Raw genomic sequence first — 18,021 nt, 5'->3', positions numbered from 1 at the left:
AACCAGTGAAATTATCGAATGTTTACACGCCGATTACTACTGAAGCAGTTTTGCGCATGCGTAATCAGTGTGGCCAAAATGGAAGTTGTTAAAAATTCCTTATTATGAAATAGGAGATATATCAACGTGGTTCGAGATATTTAAGACTCTAATCTAGGGAAATTACTACTCATTAGCGACGGCAACTTGTTATCAATCTTGATAACTGTTATTGTTATTTTCATAATAACAGTTACTGTTATTTTCTCAAAAAAATGTTATCTTTTTATAAAATTCTTTATAACAATGATATAAATGTTTTATATGTTAAAAGACTGTTAATAAAATAAAATAAATACTTAGTCCAAAATGACGAACATTAAATATTTATAAACAAATATGAATGTAAACGTAGAATTACTTATTTAATTTAAGGTTTGTCATAAATAATTATTCTTTGGAAATTGAATTTTAATCAAATGATATATAATAAAGCGATTTTGTGATTTTTTTGTTAAATGTGAAATGACCTTTATTTTATGATTCTTCTATTGTGTTTGATAATCAGTTTAAACAAATGTGTTTATATATTCGTTAATGTGTATTATTTCTTGGTAATATCTTTCACAAATTTGATAATGACCAAATATAAATGTTAATATATAGTGGAGCTTATGAACTCTGCGTGTTTTGTTTCACTGAAGAATTTAGCTGCAAACAGAGAGGAGTGGCTTCAAAGACAAGGCATTGCCTTTAATAGATGATGAAGTATGAATTTATACTTATTTGTTAGTGGATTCTTACTTCTTACTTCATTGTGCATTATATGGTTACACTGAAAGTTATAATTTCTGACTATTATGTTGTTAATAGTATACTCTGATATTTAAACTTTATCACGTTTTATATACTTAGTGAAACACGCGTTACACAGTCACTAAGAATGTATATTTACACACATTTGTTTATACTGGTTATCAAAAAATCGGATATAGGAATTGTAAAATAAACGCCCCTTCACATTTATCAACAATCACTTCGTCACATATTATTATTCTACCATTTCGTTAAAATTTAATTTCTAAAGAATCATTATTTATGACAAACCTTAAATTAAATTAGACGTGAAAAAACTTGTATTTGCAAAAAATGGAAATTAAAAATGTTTATCTCTGAATTTAAAAAATACGCTATTGGGCGATAGGGTCAAGTAGAGTAATTTGTCGTGGTTCAGGTGGTTTTTTATTAAATAAATAAATAATTACTCCGTCAGTTAAATATTATCACTGTATATTTTATACACTATATATATATAAATATAATGCCAAGAATGTCACGACGGCTTATTCCGTGAGGACGTTGAAATATATTATATTAATGATAATGTCGCCGCCGGCTTAGACCGGTTCTCGCCGCCCGTCGGCCACTCCATATGGCGCGACTTGCCGGACGTAAAGGGAAAGCGCCGCGATCGCCATCCAGTGGTAAAGCTGGAGTCGTGATGCGACCGCGACATACTCCCCCTCCCAGTCCGGCCGGTCGGCCCATGAGCGCCTAGGACAGCTGGTCCGTTGGCCCGTCCTCCAACTCCGGGAAGTCAGGAATCTCGATGGTCGGGGCGTCCAAAACCGCATCCTCGGTCTCCATTCCCTCCGAGAACCGGAACACCACATCCGCTTGCTACGGGTCCACTCGGTCGTCCCCAAGGAAGACAACTGGTTGAACGCTACCAACAAAGCGTTCCACACCTTCGCCGGAACGGGACTCACTCCCGACGCTACTTGGTGCCGCGGTGGTCACCTGGTTAGTTGACGCTTCCGTGGTGTTTTTCGGTCGAAACCGGCCATGTTCGTCCCGCTGGCTGTGGCGGTGGTTTGGCCGGTTTGTTTCCAGCCTGCTGATTAAGTCGAGCAGAGGTGTGGCCGGGTCGATGTCGCCGCTGGTTCGACCGCCGGCTAGGTTCCCCCTGTTCCGCCCGACGTTCCGTTAAGCCCCGATCGAACGCAGCCCATAAGAGGGCTTGGGACCGAAGTTCCCCAATTCCCGCCGTACGGACTCGTTCTCGGGTCCAGGTTGGAAGTTCCACATATTCTTCCCCCAGCAGTGCCGCCGCTTGCCGTTTTAACCTGCGGGCCTGCTGCCGCATGAGATTTGCGGTTTCGGCCGCAAGCCGGCGAGAGGGCTGAAAGGGACGGGGCTCCGCTTCCTGTCTTTGGTTGCTGGACATGCTGTAATATAGAAAATTTATTAGGATTACCTCCTGAGGCGTCATATTTCATGGCGGTGACATGTAGCTTTAACTGACGCCTTCCTTTAGTCACAAACACTCCCTCACCTAGCCTTTTGGCTAATTGCACTGGCCCCAGCCATTTAGGAGCAAAGCCGGCGTGAAACTTTTTATCAGCGCTGGATAAGAGATGCGCGCGATAATACATCCAATCCCCATTTTTATAGCGTCTGCGGTGATTTTCGTGGGATAACTTGTGACCAATATCATTTTTATCGGAAGATAACCCAAATTTTTGTGAGGGTTGTTCTCCCCCCCGGAAATTTTCGTTTTCCTACCAAAGACATCGGAGTTTTCGGTTATCACACCGGAGTTATTGTTATTGTCCGGAGTCCTTACGGTAACAATATTTTACTGTCCGGGCATTTCTATTTGTTTCGGGTTTTTACCCGTAGAAATAATGTCTAGCAGCCAATCGCCGGGGGCTTTGGCTTCTCGCCCAAAGGCCCGCTCAGAGGGAGTGCTCCCTGTTAGCCTGTTCCGACGATTTCTTATTGAAAAAAGTATATTCGGAATACAGCTGTCCCAGTGACTATGTGGTTTGTCAACCAAAGCTGTCCGAAGACCTTTTTTCAAATCCTGGTGTCGGCATTCTACCGGGTTTGCACTTGGATGGTAAATTGGCGTTGTCCATCCTTCTGTGCCCCACTTCTCCAATGCTTTCTCCATTGTTTTGGAGACGAACTGTGTTCCATTGTCTGAAAGAAGTACTCTAGCATAGCCGAAACGTGAGAAAAACTCTCTTTCTAGAGTGTCGGTAATCGTCTTAGCGGTGGCTTGCCCTAGGGGGTATGCTTCTACCAATCTACTGTAGCAGTCAGTTGCTACAAGTAGGCAAGTCTTACCGCGTTGAGATCTTGGGTATGGTCCCATAAAATCAATACTAACAACCTCCCATGGCTGGCGGGGCTGTCTTGGTCGCATTGGGTCATCTTGCTTCCGGTTTAGCGGTTTAACGCAAGCACAAACGTGACACCTTGCGACATATCGGCTTCTTGATAGGGCGTCTGCTGCTTGATTTTCAACTCCAGGCACGTGCTGAATATCAAAGTCGAACGCTCCCAGCTGTAACGCACAGCGGGTCAACTTACTGTTGGTATCCCGCGTGTGGTGTAACCATTTAAGCGCTATGCTGTCCGTGAGCAAAGTAAATTTTCCGTCTAGGTATGGTCGGAAGCGATCAACGGCCCATACAATGGCTAGACACTCACGTTCTACGGCTGAATACCGTGTCTGAGCGGGAGAAAGTTTTCGGTTGGCATATGAGATAATCCTTCTCTGGCCGGTTTCTTCCCGCTGAAATAGAACGGCACCGACTCCTATTTCACTTGCGTCCGTTTGAACATAAAACGGTTGTCCTTGAAGTGGAGGACAGAGTCGGGGCGCAAAGACAAGTGCTTCTTTAAGCTTTTGGAAAGCGTCTTGCTCTTGTACCGTCCATCGCCACTTAATTGTGCCAAAAGATTAGTCAGCGGAACGTTAAGTTCGGTGTATTTCGACACGAACTGACTGTACCAACCGCATACTCCGAGGAACTTTTATAAATCTTTGACTTCATTCGGTACGGGGAATTCGGCGATTGCAGTTAGTTTCTCCGGTTCCCGGTCAATTCCCGTCGAATCAACTATGTGTCCGAGGAAATTTATACGGTTTACACCGAAACTGCATTTTTTCGGTTGAATTGTCAACCCATGTGTTTGTAACCGTTCCAAGACTCGTTGTATGTGGTTTAGGTGTTTCTTCATATTCACCGAGTACACCACGATATCGTCTAGGTACACAAACACAAATTTACCGACATATCCACGTATAACCTTGTTTACCAACCGTTGAAAAGTAGCCGGGGCATTTTTAAGGCCAAAGGGTATTACTTTAAATTGGTAGAGGCCCATTTGTGTGCGGAATGTGGTGAGTGGTCTTGACTCCTGAGTCAAACTGACCTGCCAATAGCCAGACTTAAGGTCGATGGTGCTGAAAACGTTAGCACCACCCATTCCACGGACCATTTCGTGTAAGTCAGGCATTGGGTGTGCGTCGGATTCTGTTTGGAGATTCAGTCTCCGGTAATCCACGCATAATCGCTGGGATCCATCTTTTTTCTTGGCAAGAACTACGGGAGCTGCCCATGGCGAGATACTAGGTTCTACAAAACCTTGCTCCTCCATTTCTCGCACCATACGTGTGATGGTATCCTGTTTTTCACGATTATAAGGATATGCGTTTAAAGTAGCCGGAGTTTTCTCTTTTAACCGGATGTCATGTTCAATGACTCGGGTCCTCCCGACTTCTCCGGAGAAAACCTTCGGGTACTTGAGTAATATTAACCGGACATCTTCCGGAAACTCCCCTTCCGGGATAACCATCTTCGGTTCGGTTTCCCGTTTGATTGTCGGTTTTCTCCAGCATACCGTCGCTCTTCTTTCTGTACCCATGTGGATTGTACATGCTCGTTAGTCCCATGCCACTTCTTGTTTCACCAAGAAATCATGGACCAGTAATACGTCACCGATAAGATGGTCGAGTACCGCGGCTCTGAATTGAACTTCAATGTCAGACACCTGTGCTGTGAACTCCGCGTACTCATGAACTTGCAAAGTTCGGCTGTCAGCCAATGTGACCATACTCGGCTTCCCTTTTATTGGTTTACCAAACTCATGTGCTACCCACGGTAAAACATAAGATACAGTTGCTTGTGAATATAGTAGAGCCACCACAACTTTAGTCGGAAACTCAAGTTCAATGGCCGGTAGTGGCACATCGTACTTCCTCGGTGCTCCGGTAGTTATAGCTCTTTTACCGTTCTTGTTTGGGTTAGAAGAGGTAATATTACCTTGTGAGATTTCTTTCACCAGCTTTTTCTCGGGTATCTTATTGTATTTTGGGTCCTGGTCGGACGCTGAACAATAATCCTGTTTGCTAGGAAAGTTTTCTCCGGTAAATAAATCTGCGGCTCGGACCCTGAGGTCATAAAATGAGTCCGTATCAGATTTCCTTCGGTTCCGCGCGATACCAGTGATAGGAGTCAACTCCTTCGGTTGGGTTTTTCCTTTGTTTGAAACAAAAGTGTGGTGTTTCTGACCGAAGAAACTCGAATTTTCACCGGAGAACTGTTTGTTCCGATGCTGTTCTCCCGTAATCCGGTCTAATCCACCGGAGAAAACAGAATTTTCACCGGCGTAAGGGGGTCCCGGTCAGTGTAACCCGGGGTACCGGCCGTTTTCACGGGGCAAATTAATTTTTTTGCCGGAGAACTGTTTTGTACCGTATTGTTCCGCCGAAGTATCCCGTAAGTCACCGAAGAACTGATTTGCAGTCCGAAGCTCCGGTGGGGGGATGGGGGTCCTCTCGAACTGCTTGGTCGGAACTTTCCGGGACGGCCATCTCCTCACCCTCTTCCGATCGGAGTTGTGACTTTTCGGGCCTGTCCGCTGTAACTCGCCTAAGCGTGAGGTGTGGCGGCAGAGTTCCCCTATTGGTACTGCATGGTACCCCCTGTACCTCGCAAGAAGACAAGTTGACTTGCTTTATCAAGTCGTTCAACTTTGTCTCAAGCTGAGCAATGTGTTCGCGCTGTTGGGCGACTATTGCTTCCAGCTCCTCGTTCCGTTTCGTATTATCCTCGACGTACCCGCATAACATCATATACGTGTCATATGACAGTGACCAGCTGTCTCGGTCGTCTTCGGAACGGCGATCGTCATCTTCCGGTTGCCCGGGCCTCCCGTTAGGGATATCGTCATCTTGGGGCGGAGGATTACTCGGTTTTTCGGGGTGAAATTTGACGCTCGCCGCGTTAACCCCCTCCTCCTGGCTTAGATAGTCTTCCAGCCGAACCATAAGGTCGGCTTTAGAACCCCCAGTTGCGAGACCTCGTCGTGACAGCTCCCCTTGCAACTCTCTTATCGTCAGCTCAAGTATGCTCTAACCTGACATATTGAATGCTGATATTCTAATAATAGCAGATAAGTAGGTCAATGGGGATAAGCTAATGCGCTGATCACGTGATCGGGAAGTGGACTTGTCTACAAGATATTTTTAGTACAAACCACGTTAGGAAATTCTCCTGTATAATAAGTCTATCTCTAACTATATAGCTTATATACACCTTAACCCCAATAATTAATAAGCTATGGCTAATTATGTCTTAAAAATTTCTTTTTCTGGGACTTACTACACTTTTTGTCAATTAAAGCTGTAAGTTCTCTTTTTTGCAAATATTTTATTAAGGGTGCTACAAATAATAATTGCTTTAATTATTTAGTACTTACCTTAATTACTTATTAGTATACAACAACAATTCCTTATTCGACTGCGCCAATGTTGTGGTTCAGGTGGTTTTTTATTAAATAAATAAATAATTACTCCGTCAGTTAAATATTATCACTGTATATTTTATACACTATATATATATAAATATAATGCCAAGAATGTCACAACGGCTTATTCCGTGAGGACGTTGAAATATATTATATTAATGATAATGTCGCCGCCGGCTTGGACCGGTTCTCTCCGCCCGTCGGCCACTCCATATGGCGCGACCTGCCGGACGTAAAGGGAAAGCGCCGCGATCGTTTTGTTCAAGTATAATGATATTTGACAGTGATTAAAATCACTACCATAAAAAACTCTTCGATGCAAATTTGTAGATAGAATTTAATTAAAAATAATTGGTGAATTATTCCAATAGCTACATTATTTCCTATTTCCTTATTTATATCCTTATTACAAGTTTTATGATTTATAAGTGTAATATATGAATAAATATATATATAAAGGAAAATGGTGTTATTTATCAATAACTTTGTCGCCAATTTATTGTGTAGTTTTCAATTTAGTACTCTACAATTGCTTTATTGTAGTACAATATTACAAAAAGTGGAAATTGAAGTCCAATCCATCAAAAACAGAATCGATAATGTTTCACTTGAATAACAAATTGGCTAATCAGAAGCTCAACATCAACTTCGACGGAATTCAAGTTCAACACAACATGGCTCCTAAATATCTAGGGGTTAATTTGGACCGATTATTAACGTATAGAGTTCATCTAGAGAGAATAGCTCAGAAACTATCGACCCGAAATAATATCATAAATAAGCTAGCTGGTTCTGGATGGAGAGCAAACGCCAAATCTCTCAGAACAGCAACTCTTGCGTTGGTTTATTCCACAGCTGAATACTACTGTCCTGTTTGGCTAAATAGTAGTTATGTTTCAAAAATAGAAGTACAGCTCAATCGGTCAATGAGAATTATCTCTGGGACACTAAAATCAACTCCTCTACCTTGGCTACCAGTCTTAACAAATATTCCTCCTACACATATCAGGCGAGAAGACTTCCTAAGGAAAGAATGGGAGAAGTACACTAAAACTCCTTCCATACCGCTATATAATGATATAAAAAATCTACCACCGTTGAGATTGAAATCACGAAATCCTGGCTGCCCGGATAATTCCGGTACATACCTTACCATCAAAGATCTATGAAAAAAAGAATGGAGTACAAAAAAGCCTTATAATTACGAACTTGTTGAGGATCCGGATCTTAAGCTTCCAAGATTTAACCTACCAAGGAGAGAGTGTTTGAAACTAAACCGCTTTCGCTGCGGGCAAGGAAGATCAACCATCTGATGAAGAAATCGAAGCTGACAGATTCAGAATTATGTGAAGCTGATGGAACGATCCAGAATATGGAACACCTTGTAGAAGAGTGCCCGACATACCATTTTCCAGGAGGTATGAAGAGTTTACACGCATTGGAAGGGGACGCCGTCCGCAGGCCCTCCGAATTAGAAAAAGAAGTGTGAAATCGTTTTGATTACTATATTTATCTTGTTATTGTTATTGCTTTCCATAATAATTCATATTTTATAATTGTTATCATCTATATCTAAAGTTTATATGTTAGTTAAATATTTTTGTTTCTGCTTGGATTACCATACGAATATACAGGATGATTTTTTTTATCATAACCCACTCAATTACTTGCAGAATAATAATAATTTAAACATTTTTTTTTTATTATCTTTAGTTACACATTATTCTTGAATTTTTAACTATGTAATACTTTTTAAGTTCATCCCTTATCCCTTGGAAGGGGGTCAACTTTGTTTTTTTAAATGGTAACACATATTTTTAATTTAATAAAATGTTTGAGTTTTTAATTTAATAGTAAATGGCATTTGAATTTTTATTATAACTTAATTCGTTTATTAGATATAATCATTTAAAGTTACAAATTTTTGAGTAAGTATACAGGTTTAATACACAAGGGATTACAAATATAGGTAGCTAATTGGTTTTTTATGACATTGCTGTCACAGTCACCCATTGTTTATTATCAATTATAACTATTAATAGATATACTTTTTGTATTATCAGTTAGTGTATTTATAAACTCACAACAATGTACCTTACTATCATTGATAATAACAATGCTGTGTACCTGCTAATATCGATAAAAAGTTGACACCCTTACCAGGCATAAGGGATGAACTTAAAAAGTATTACATAGTTAATAATTCAAGAATAATGTGTAACTAAAGATAGTAATAAAAAAAAAATTTGTAATTATTATTATTATGTAAGTAATTAAGTGGGTTATGATAAAAAAAATCACCCTGTATATATTGTAGTACATTAATAATCGGATTTCATCATTACACATTTTCGGTCGCATACTTCTACTCGTCTAAGTATAAATATATTAATAAGTTACGATGTACTAGTCAAAAATTATTATCCATCAATCATTTACTTAATTAAATAGTTGTTTATTTTATAAGCTTTTTAAAAAAATTAAATTAGTAATATTATAAGGAGTAGGGTATGGATCTAAAACATACTTAACCATTTATAAATTAATATTACATTACATTAATTATCAAAACCAAGTAAAAATATTTTCAAGATTATTATTTTAAGAGAAATTCAGTGATCAATGATAAATTAATCTCTCTATAAATTTATTTAAATAACATATTTAAACTAAATATGTTATTTATATGTCAGTATGTGTTTAGCGTTGATAATGGTAACATTGTTTCCGAAATACGTATCCGCGACTTTTCATTAATTTTTTTTGTGGCTTTTGAGTTTAATATTTTTAATATTTTTTAGTTTTTTTTAAATTAATAATATTTTTAATATAGTTTTAATTTTACTTAATTAACTAGCCACAAGTGATCAATTTTTATTATATTTAAACTATTTTTTATAATATTTCTAGCAATTTTTAACAATACATAAATTAATAAGATTATGTAGTTCACAACTTAAAATATTTGTGTGAGTGTTCCTTTAACTAGAATTTAAAAGGATAACACTACAAGTGTCTGGAGTAAACAAACATAATATGTAAGATTATTAAAAGATGTTGAGAGTATTCATATATTAATACTTCTATATAAGAATATTGTACAAACATAAAATATCACTAAAATTAATGTTAGTAAAACTTAACAATAATAGAAATATATATATATATATATATGTATATTAATAGATTATTTAATGGTAATTTAAAATGATACAATAAAGACGACCTGTACATCCACAGATGGTTGTGACCTGGTTTGAAGCAAAATTGTATGTCTTGATAATAACAGGAACAAAATGACAGGAAAACAACGATTAATCTTAACCAAAAGTTAGTGTGTTTTGAGTATCACTTTATATGTAAAGAATTGGTTTGCGAAATTATGAGTGTATGTACACCCTTTTGCGGTAGTTCAAAAAGAACAAAAAAAAAAAAAAAAACGAAACGATAATATATTGTTTAGTTTGGTATCAACGATACTCGAGCGAGCGTTTAATTGCGAATGATTAATAATGACTCGTTTTAACAAGTCGCGTGGAACTCGTTCAATTATTTTTACCAGCGGTCAATCACATATTGATGGGGCGGTCACAACAAAGACACCATATGACTGTATACGCAACAATATTATTTATATTTTTTTAGTTTTAATTTTTAAATATTTTGAGTGCATAAACAATTTTAAACAGCCCTCTACAAATTTAAAATGCTTACACAGAGTCGTAAATAATATATGGCTACAAAGTAAGGGTAAAAGTATAATCATCAATATTTTTAGTTTAAACGTCTCTAAAAAAATTTTATGTAACCGTTAACATAATGTCTAATTTGATTTGGGGAGAGGTGGCTTAGCTCCTTATTTGCATCAATGATTTTCAAAAATCATTAAAACATTTAAGAGGTTGAATTTTTTTTTCGATTGTTGCTGAGGATTTAAAAAATATGTACCACATTAAAACTCTTCGTCTAAACCCATCTTATATTCAGTACCGTTTTTAGAGGTCACTCGGAGAGGCAATAGGCTCCTATAAATTTATAGAGGCAAATTTCAACTGTAAAAAGAAAACCTACACAAATTATAGGTTGGGTTTAATATTAAATATTGTCAACACACTGTCGAGTAACAAAGTGTATGGTAAGGCAATATTCTATGTTAGGATGTGTTGCTATAATTGATTAATTTTGATAAATACACTGAATTATCTGAATTTATCATCTTACTCCTCTTACCCTACATAAAAAATATTTAAAGAGGACCAACTCAAAATACGCTATTTTTAAGTCATTAGTTCAGTTGTTCATATATTATATTTTAAAAATTATAATGAGACATTTTTGCACTGAATACACGAGATAGTTGTCTCTGTTGAACAGATTCCGTTAACTAACAAATATTATTTTGACTAACGTTAGTTAGTGCTATCATACTGCAGTAAATTTTGTTCAGTAATTTAGCTTAAAAATTAATAATAACATCCCAAACGGAAAAAATGCATTTATTTATGAAAGGATCAAAGTCAATTTTAGTTTCAGTAAAATAAATTTTCAACTGGATATAACATAATAAATCAGCAAAAATAAAAATAATTTAATTTACAATGTTAGGCACAAAAAAATGTACAAGTTATTAGTTTAATCTTTTCTTGCTTTTGGACGGCAATCGTTCAATAGCCATAGCCTAAAAAAAAAAGTGAATAAATTAAGTAAATATAAATATTGTAAATAATAATATTAAAATATTATACTGTAATTATAAATTCAGCTTTAAATGAAAAAAAGTAATTATGAGTAAAATGTAGCGTATAATTATAATCAAATATATTTTTCAAAATTTAGTTATGTGAAAAATAATATTTCATGTGTTTAAAGTTTAAATTAGAAGTATGCAAATAATAAAGACAAATTTGAATTAGTGATAGAAAATATTGAATAGTAAGCAACGAACTAGTCGACAGTTTATTAAATATTTAATAGGTTTTGCTAAAAACAAAACTATTTAATCGCATAAAAAGTATTTAAATATACCCATCAGTAATTATAAGTAGCGATGGGAAACTATAAAATACTATTCAATAGTTTAAAATATTCGAAAATGCCCATCACTAATTTTATGTATATGTTTAATTTACATGATGGAGTTACTTTTTTGGAAAAATTAGTTTCAATAGTACAGAAAAAAGTGCATTGATTATAGAAAAAATGAAGAAAAAAGTGTGTTTGTTATTAAAATTCTAGGAAAAAGGACTTAACTAATTTTTTACTATTATGTAAGCAGAAATTAAATTATTTTTTTTAGTAGTTGTCAAAATATAATTTAATCGGTTGTAATATAAATTTTTGCTTAAGAAGGCAATGATTTTCCTTTTAAGCAAAAAGGCAGTAAGTGTTATAATTAAAAATGTGTTTTCAATTCAAAGTGTTCGTAATTTTAAGGCGAATTTTTTTATTTCTTAGCAAATATAATAGACTTTATGCAAGTAAAAATAAACATATCTTTAAAAATATAGATGAAACTTAAGAAAATAGCAGTATCAGTATTAGTTTTGAGCAACAAGTTGAATGCATTATACATATAATTTCGCTTGGTTTTAGACCATAATATATATTAATACATTTTATAGATGACATTGGCTATTATAGTAATAATTTTTATTGTAGAGTTAATTCAAAATACGCTATTTTTAAGTCATCAGTTAAGTAGTTCATATATTATATTTTAAATATTATTATGAGACATTTTTGCATTGAGTACACGAGATAGTTGTCTCTGTTGAACAGATTCCGTTAAGTAACAAATGTTATTTTGACTAACGTAAGTGTATATGTATCGTAATCATAAAGATTTAGACTTTTGGGAGCTCAGAGAAAATTTTTTTAGGGCTTTTGCAAGCTAAAAAAATAAATGGTCATGAAAATGCTTAAATTAAATCTTTTATACTCTTGGGACTGATGGAAATAGGGTGACAGTAGGATTTAGGCCTTTAGTAATAGAATTAGCATCAATCACCCTCTAGAAATAGGTAGAAAATTTTATTAATTTTTATATTAAAATATTCTATAGGGTAGATGGAAATTAGTTAACTCCCCAAAAATTTCATCCTAGTGCCGACAATGATTATTATTCTAACTACCCCTTATATTATTATTGTGGTATTATTATAATTATCAACCCACACAATTGAACGTTTTATACAATTTTATTGTATTCATCATATGTTTCGATATTGTTCCGTTGAGAAATTTTAATGTAGGAATTTTGCCTCAATTTAATAATTGCCTCCTCAATATTTAATGAACAGTTCTATTAAGTTCAATATTTTGTTTTTCATAAATTTTCTTTTAAAGGTGACACTGGTTTTAATGGTCGAGATCCGTGATCCGTTTATTAATGACGAGGAACAACAGATTATTTTAAAAAGAACCGAAAAGACTAACAGAATCAATTAAAGCCTTCGCATAATATCGCGGCACTTTTGTTGACGTCAGTGACGCGGTGTCCTCGAACATCAAAAAGTTATCAGCGTTGATGGAGACGATGACAGGTGCGGATCGGTTCGTAAAAAGATACGTCCGGCACCAATGGCGTACATCCTCGACGTTGTCACTTTGACAGCGGGAAGAACACTTAATGTATCAACTGCGGCGGGTCGCCTCGGGTGTACTGCACTTGCTTGACTTAGCACCGTAGCGTAGGCACGCAGTGTTGGTCAGTCAAACTACCAAATACCCATAGTTGGGTGACGGCTGATAAAGGTGACACGGGTCGCGGAGAACAGTGCATTACGTAGGACCGTGTCAAAGGTAAAAAGAGACAAAACTTTTTTGGTAGTAACGTACAGTGGGACCGAAAACTACTTTTATTAAAATTTAATTTGCTCTGAATGTTTAAAGTTATGTGCGCACCATTCCCTCAGTCTCCCCTACAACGTATTGTTCACAACTAAACACTTTTCTGTATTTAAAATTCAATTTCCACTAAAAAAACAATTGTTATAATCTTTTGTTTTAAAAAATCGCACATTTTGACTATTGATAATTTTTAATTTACTTACTTCTAACTTTTTCACTACTTCAACCATTTTTCGTTCCACGGGTTCTAGTGAATCTTTGACCTTGTCGAAGAAGTTGGAAACTTTTTCTGGGTCTAGTACGTATTTTACTATATCTTCATACAATCTATTAATCTGACAAGTCAAATCATAAATTTTATTCAATTTTTCAGCCAATACTGGATCATCCTTTTTAATCATGTCGGCTTTTTTCTTAAATGAAGTTTCTAATTCTTCGTCCATTTTTTTTACAAAATTGTATACTGAGTCAGCATTTTTTCTAACCTAAACTTTGAAAAGTTATACTTTATACCTTGTAAGTTTTTCTAAAATTTTCTTTTTACTGCGATTATATTAATAAATTAAACTCTATATACATATTTAATATCAAATTTTAATATTTGTTATTGTTGAAGAATTTTATAAAAAATTTAATTTATAGTAAAAGTCTAAAATTAAAAAAGTTAATTACAAGGATATGGATGATTTATGAAAAGTTTTCAATAATATTATAAACAAAATTTGGACATTTAAATTAATTCAAACAATAAGTAATTAATTTTTGTGTTAATCAATATTAAATAAATTGAGTGCTTTGATTAAAAAAAAAATTTTTTTATTTTCTAAACCAATAAAAAATATAAAAAGTTAAACATAAATTTTTATTATCAAGTTTATAATGTATTTAAAAAAAAAAATTTAGTAAAAAATTACATAAAACTAGCCCTGTAACCAATATAACGTTGAACATGCGTATTTTATAAATATATCTTTGTGTAGAACTTAAAAATGTATTTTAATTGTTTTATTTTAATACACAAAGAGATTTTTTAGTAAATTGTATTAAATCAAACGATAGTACATTTTATATTATCAAATTTAATGAACTAAAAAAAAAAAATCGAAATTGCATGATATGAAAAAGTAAACTATTAATTATATGTAAATTTTTTTCATTTTCATTATTGGTAACATTAACTTAACAATTAAATTACCTCAGTCTTAAATTACTTTATATTTAACTTGCGTCATAAAGCGCTTAGGAAAAACATACTTGGTCTTTGAACATATTTTTGACATCATTTACTTTGCTAGCAAACTCGTACTTTGAGTACATTTTATTTAAATCGACGGATAATTTGTCGGGGTCATCAGTAATTACATTGGAGATTTCTCTACCTACATTGGTAACAGAACCGAGGACTGCATGAATAAATTCACTCTTTTCGTCTTGCTAAAATTATGATTGATATTTAAATTTCATTTTTATGCAATTAATTATTTAGATGTCAAATAAACAATAAAGATGTTATCATACCTTAACAAAAGCAAAGGCAGTTGTAGCCACACAGAACATCAAAAATATTTTTACCAACATTTTAATATTGTCTATTGATTTCCAATCTAGTTAAAATTTTTTTTAATAGTGAACAAGAAATTAAAACCGCAGTATTTTTTTATTATTATATGAGTTCTATCCCTACTTAAAGAAAGTTTATAATTTATTAGATATTATACGTAACAGGTTTATGTTATGATTACTTTTACACTAGTGAGTAGTATTTAAGCTTCATCAGAACTATGTATGCACGTGTTTTTTTGATAAGCTTAATGAGGTCTATTTTTCAATCGCATTACTTATTAAGATTGATATGATATATTTCTTTGAATTATAAGTGACCTTACCAACTAACCTACCCGTATGGAAAAACCAAGATTGTTTTCGAGGAGAAAACAAATCCAAAGGTTATATTTAAGATAACTAAGATTAAAACGGTATTTGGTGAGCTTAAAAAATAAACTTATAATTATAGACCATGTTTATTATGAATTGGTTATGAAAATAAGATAACGTTTAGTTAAAATTTAAGGCACGGATAAATTTGATCTGACACAATCTATCTTTTTGAGTTTTATTATATTATAAATCACAAATATGATATTAAAAGATCAGAAGTTGTTCAAAGTTTAAAATTACAGAACACAAAGTTTATAGGTGCATTAGTTATTTAACATTGAACCATATAGATGTTTTTAGTGGAAATATGGTACATTTTTTTACTCGTAAATTTAAATCGCATTCACTTTTATGAGCAAAAATCGTAAATATTTAGACGTTCGTCTACGTGAATTTACGAATATTTTTTAATGCACATTAATTATATTTTCATTATTCTAATAATTTTCATAATAAAACAAAGTAAGGCGGAATCAAGTAATTAAAGTACCGAAAGTTTTTTTGAGAAGTTAAAAAAATACATTTTATTTTTCCATAAAGAGCCATTAGCTACTTAATATTTGTTACTCGTTATTAAAATTTATTTATTTTTTCTTATAACATTACAATGAATAGTAGCACTAACAATTTTCTATAATTTACTAATAGTAATTGAAGTTCAATTGCTTTTCATAATATTGGCAGTGCACAACAATTGTTTTTGAACTTTTTTTTTCGAATTTAACTTTTTTTATAATAAACTTTCCTAAAAATCATCTTTAAAGGACCAAAATAATTTATTACACATGACATTTTGAATCGAAATTTCGCACAAATTGTTAACATATTAATAATTTAAGTAAATAATAATTTGATTTTTTTAAAATTAATTTTTGATGTATAATTACTCGTTTTTTATTATCTATTAATTATCTCAGAAACCAGAGGTGATAGAAAAAAATTGATTGTAAATTTGAAATAATCGAGAAAAATTGGTATGTTTTCGTCTGATATAAATTTCTTGTAGACCAGCATTATTTATCTTGGGATTTGGAACCTTTAAGAAAAAACCTCCAACAACCGGTTCAAAATTGTTTCAGAGGAAGAAATTAATAACCCGAGAACTAACCAAAACTTCAAGTTATTTGTTTTAAAGAATCGGAACCCTACCAAAAACCGGCCCTTTTTTGTAATGTTCTAAAAATCAGTTACATAAACTATATAGTAGTTTATTTATATTCTTATGTATACCTTACTTAAAACTGTTTTCAATTTAGTTAAAAGACAATAATCTTATACTTTTAACAATAATAATTTTGTACTATTAATAATGCTACTATTAAAAGTTTTTTTTATTTGACTTGTTAAATTTAGAAAAAATATTTTATCAAATTTAAATCATGATAAAAAATTGTTTTAAAGTTTTTGAAGTGAAACTTTTTAAATTTTTTCTATAGGAGAAGTTCTCTTATTTCTAAATCTGGCTATGTATCTCATGAAAATGTTTATTTCATCAAATACATTTTGTTCTTTAATTAGTTAATTGTTTGAGAATTTTTTAATTTGTTTTAAACAAAATAATTTTTAAAAGTATTTTTTATTAAACAGATTAGTTGTAATTATTTTGTACTTGAAATATTTTTTAGAATATTTGTATTTTGTATCCTACACTTCAAATGCTCAAAATTAAGTACTTGGACTACCCTCGAAAACATACTCTAATAATTTTATTAATACTTAGTTGGATCTTGTTAGAAAAATATTTTATTTTTTAAAACGGCTGCAATTGGTAATAACGCCTAATCGCCGGAAGAGTTTTTAAATAATTTAGATTTTTATATTTTTTAAAAAACATTCATTAAAATAAAAATATATAATACATTGAAAAAAATTCTAATGAATAAAAAATGTTTGAAATTATACCTTAGATTCTTTCATAATTAAAAAAAATTGTTTGTTTACAATTTAGAAATTCTTTAACTATTTTTTGAGTCATTAGACCCAATAATTGTGATTCTGCAAATTAAATAATGTTACTAAATATTTATTTATATAAAATCTCAAATATTCCAAGTTATGATATTCTTAATAAATAACATTTACACAATGGGTATCATATTTATCCCGGTTCACAAATGAGATAAGATGAAGTTGCATTTAAATAAATTATAATATTATTTCATATTATGTCACGTGATACTTAATAACTCTATATTTAAAAGAGCTATACATTTATCCTATGTCGCCTTATAGAATTTATTTTTTCTTCAACATTAGGTAGCTTGTTAATTGTATTAATTACATAAAAAGAATCGCTTGCAGATTCCTAGTATTATTAATCTTCAGCAACCAGTGAACAACAAGCCCGCCAGTCTGATTTTGAAAATATTTTAATATATATGAATTTATGTGTAGTGTTCCTTTAATCTATATTACGATAAAATTTAAAATAATTTTAGATTCTCTGATAAATTATCGTCAAATTATACTAGTTATATTAAACTATAATTTTTATTAGATCAAAAAATTAAATTTTTGATCTTACAATACCAAAAAATAAATTTGTAAAAGAATATTTGTTGCCGTCTATTACATAACGCCGTTTAATTCTAATATAATAAATATTCTAGCATACCTGTATAGCTATTTATAAACATATTGTGAAAATAAGTT

General features: G+C 32.9%; 1 protein-coding gene across 1 annotated transcript; it reads right to left on the bottom strand.

Moving 5' to 3' along the window:
• Positions 1-11,062: 11,062 nt before the first annotated feature.
• Positions 11,063-15,162, bottom strand: LOC126902631 (uncharacterized). Its single transcript, XM_050680098.1, has 4 exons — positions 14,950-15,162; positions 14,686-14,865; positions 13,635-13,916; positions 11,063-11,260 (listed from the first exon to the last, which is right to left on the bottom strand). The coding sequence occupies exons 1-4, from the start codon at positions 15,007-15,009 to the stop codon at positions 11,210-11,212; spliced, it is 573 nt and encodes a 190-aa protein (XP_050536055.1). The 5' UTR covers positions 15,010-15,162; the 3' UTR covers positions 11,063-11,209.
• Between the last annotated feature and the right edge of the window lie 2,859 nt (positions 15,163-18,021).

Source organism: Daktulosphaira vitifoliae, unplaced genomic scaffold (genome assembly GCF_025091365.1).
Source record: "Daktulosphaira vitifoliae isolate Bord-2020 unplaced genomic scaffold, ASM2509136v1 Scaffold_3, whole genome shotgun sequence".
In the NCBI taxonomy this organism is placed as follows: domain Eukaryota; kingdom Metazoa; phylum Arthropoda; class Insecta; order Hemiptera; family Phylloxeridae; genus Daktulosphaira; species Daktulosphaira vitifoliae.
The sequence above is the reverse complement of the archived record's forward strand: the minus strand, read 5'-3'. Positions and strand labels throughout refer to the sequence as shown.

Bases quoted from the DNA above. Each gene is read 5' to 3' on its own strand.
- LOC126902631 (XM_050680098.1), bottom strand. From the start codon at position 15,009: ATGTTGGTAAAAATATTTTTGATGTTCTGTGTGGCTACAACTGCCTTT. The intron at 13,917-14,685 runs GTATGTTTTTCC...TTCAAAGTTTAG, and splicing joins AAAATATGTTCAAAGACCAA to GTTAGAAAAAATGCTGACTC. The intron at 11,261-13,634 runs GTAAGTAAATTA...TTTTTTTTTTAG, and splicing joins AAGTAGTGAAAAAGTTAGAA to GCTATGGCTATTGAACGATT.